Source organism: Papilio xuthus, unplaced genomic scaffold (assembly GCF_000836235.2).
Source record: "Papilio xuthus unplaced genomic scaffold, Pxut_1.1 DF828142.1, whole genome shotgun sequence".
Taxonomy (NCBI): Eukaryota; Metazoa; Arthropoda; class Insecta; order Lepidoptera; family Papilionidae; genus Papilio; species Papilio xuthus.
Genome location: NW_013530507.1, coordinates 5,122,420 through 5,124,090, shown reverse-complemented (window position 1 = coordinate 5,124,090; position 1,671 = coordinate 5,122,420). Strand labels below are relative to the sequence as shown.

Below are 1,671 nucleotides of genomic sequence, written 5' to 3'. Positions count from 1 at the left end.
ACAAGCTCGAGAGATTCCTCAACGTGCATAAGTTATTTGAGTATGTCTTATTAACATACTTTCTTTAAACAAGTATCATCTACGTTTTATGGGTGACTAGCTGTCGCCCGCGACTCTGTCCACGCAGAATTAAAAAAAAAACATTATTAGTAGTTTATTGAGATCCGTTTAGCCGTTCTGTAGATACCTTCAAACATCCATCCATCCATCCATCCAAACATTCGCATTTATAATATTAGTAAGATTAAAAAGAAGAAGTACCAGAATTTCATAACTACCATGTAATTACACATCTGCGTCACGTATACGTCCACCGGTGGCTTTTTCCCTCTTTAATAAAAGATAAATCTTGATACGTGCTCATCTGTTCCACTAGGATTGTTTTTTCTTGTAGTAAAAGCAATGAGGAGGTATTATCTTTGGCGCGCACCGGTCAGAAAATAATGGAGACGTGGCACGATCTATACAAGGAGACGCGACGCAACATTGAGCTGAGTGGCAAAGGCGCGCGCTGGGAGTTCGAGCAGCCGCTGCTATTCAACACTACGGACTACATCGGTACCGTTGCCCGAGACCTCGCCGATATCGTGCAGGTCACTTACACGTCTTTTAAGAAATTTCTTCATAAAAATCAGGATATTTTATTGTCCTTGCTACATACATTGCTGTTATTGTAGTCAAACTAGATTATCTAAACTGGTGAGAGAGACGCTGCAATCGCAGTTGACTCTGTTAGACTATGTATAAAACCTACTTAGATATAAAAATTAAATTAAAGAAAAAAATTTACTGCTACAGCGCAAAGAGGTACTCGTGACACTTTTGGACGTTGACGTTGAGCGGCGCTAGTGAGCTATAATTTAGTTTGACTTATTCCCACTGGTACAAAGGTTTAAGAGAAATAATTCAATACGTATTCTAGAATATTCTCGTGTAATTAACTCATACAGGTCCTGATAGATTTTGAGCGAATATTTGGTTCGGAGCTAAAGTCAATAATCAGCGACCCGACGCAGATCGACGATGTACGCAAGCGCGTCAAGCGGCTAGTATACCCGATACGTACCATTGACTTCAGCGTGTTCGTGTTTGATAACAAGGAGAACTGGGACGTCATCATGTCCGACTTCTGGAAGGAGGTCCGCTACCTCGAGGACGAGGCCAAGAACTATATCAATCAGAGCTTCGGTAATTTAAGGTAAAGTTTAAGCATTCTCTTAAATGACAAACGACAAATAAAAGTTAACTTTTTGAACATATTTTTGTGTAAAATATTTTTGAGATGAGATGACTTTGATGCGTTACTCAAAAATAAAAGTATAACGGTTTGAGAATATGACTAAATTAAATAGTAGTGTTGTAAATTTACTATTGTTAACATTTTAGATTTTCAGATGAGGCCCTAGACGTACTTCTAAAGTTTTTGGAGTTCGACACCAGAGAGGCAATCCGACATGAGCTGTCAACAAAGTTTGATCTCGTTATGCGCCAGTTCATCAAAGAGATCACTTCAGTTGAGGATAAATTTACGGTATCTCTTTTCATTTTTTTTTTTTATATCATAAGGTGGCAAACGAGCGAGCGGCCACCTGAAATCGCTGAAATAGCGAAGTGACCGTTGCCCATAGACATACGCAATTGCATATGCGTTGCCTACCTTTAATCGACGGA

The 1,671-nt window shown here is 39.3% G+C and overlaps 1 protein-coding gene across 1 annotated transcript in view; it reads left to right on the top strand.

Annotated features, from left to right (window-relative positions):
- Positions 1 to 1,671, top strand: part of Dhc98D (Dynein heavy chain at 89D) — a 36,282-nt gene that overhangs the window by 4,841 nt on the left and 29,770 nt on the right. The window contains 4 exon segments of the mRNA XM_013307053.1: positions 6 to 40; positions 395 to 593; positions 951 to 1,198; positions 1,387 to 1,659. Of these exon segments, the coding sequence (XP_013162507.1) occupies positions 6 to 40; positions 395 to 593; positions 951 to 1,198; positions 1,387 to 1,659 (755 nt within the window).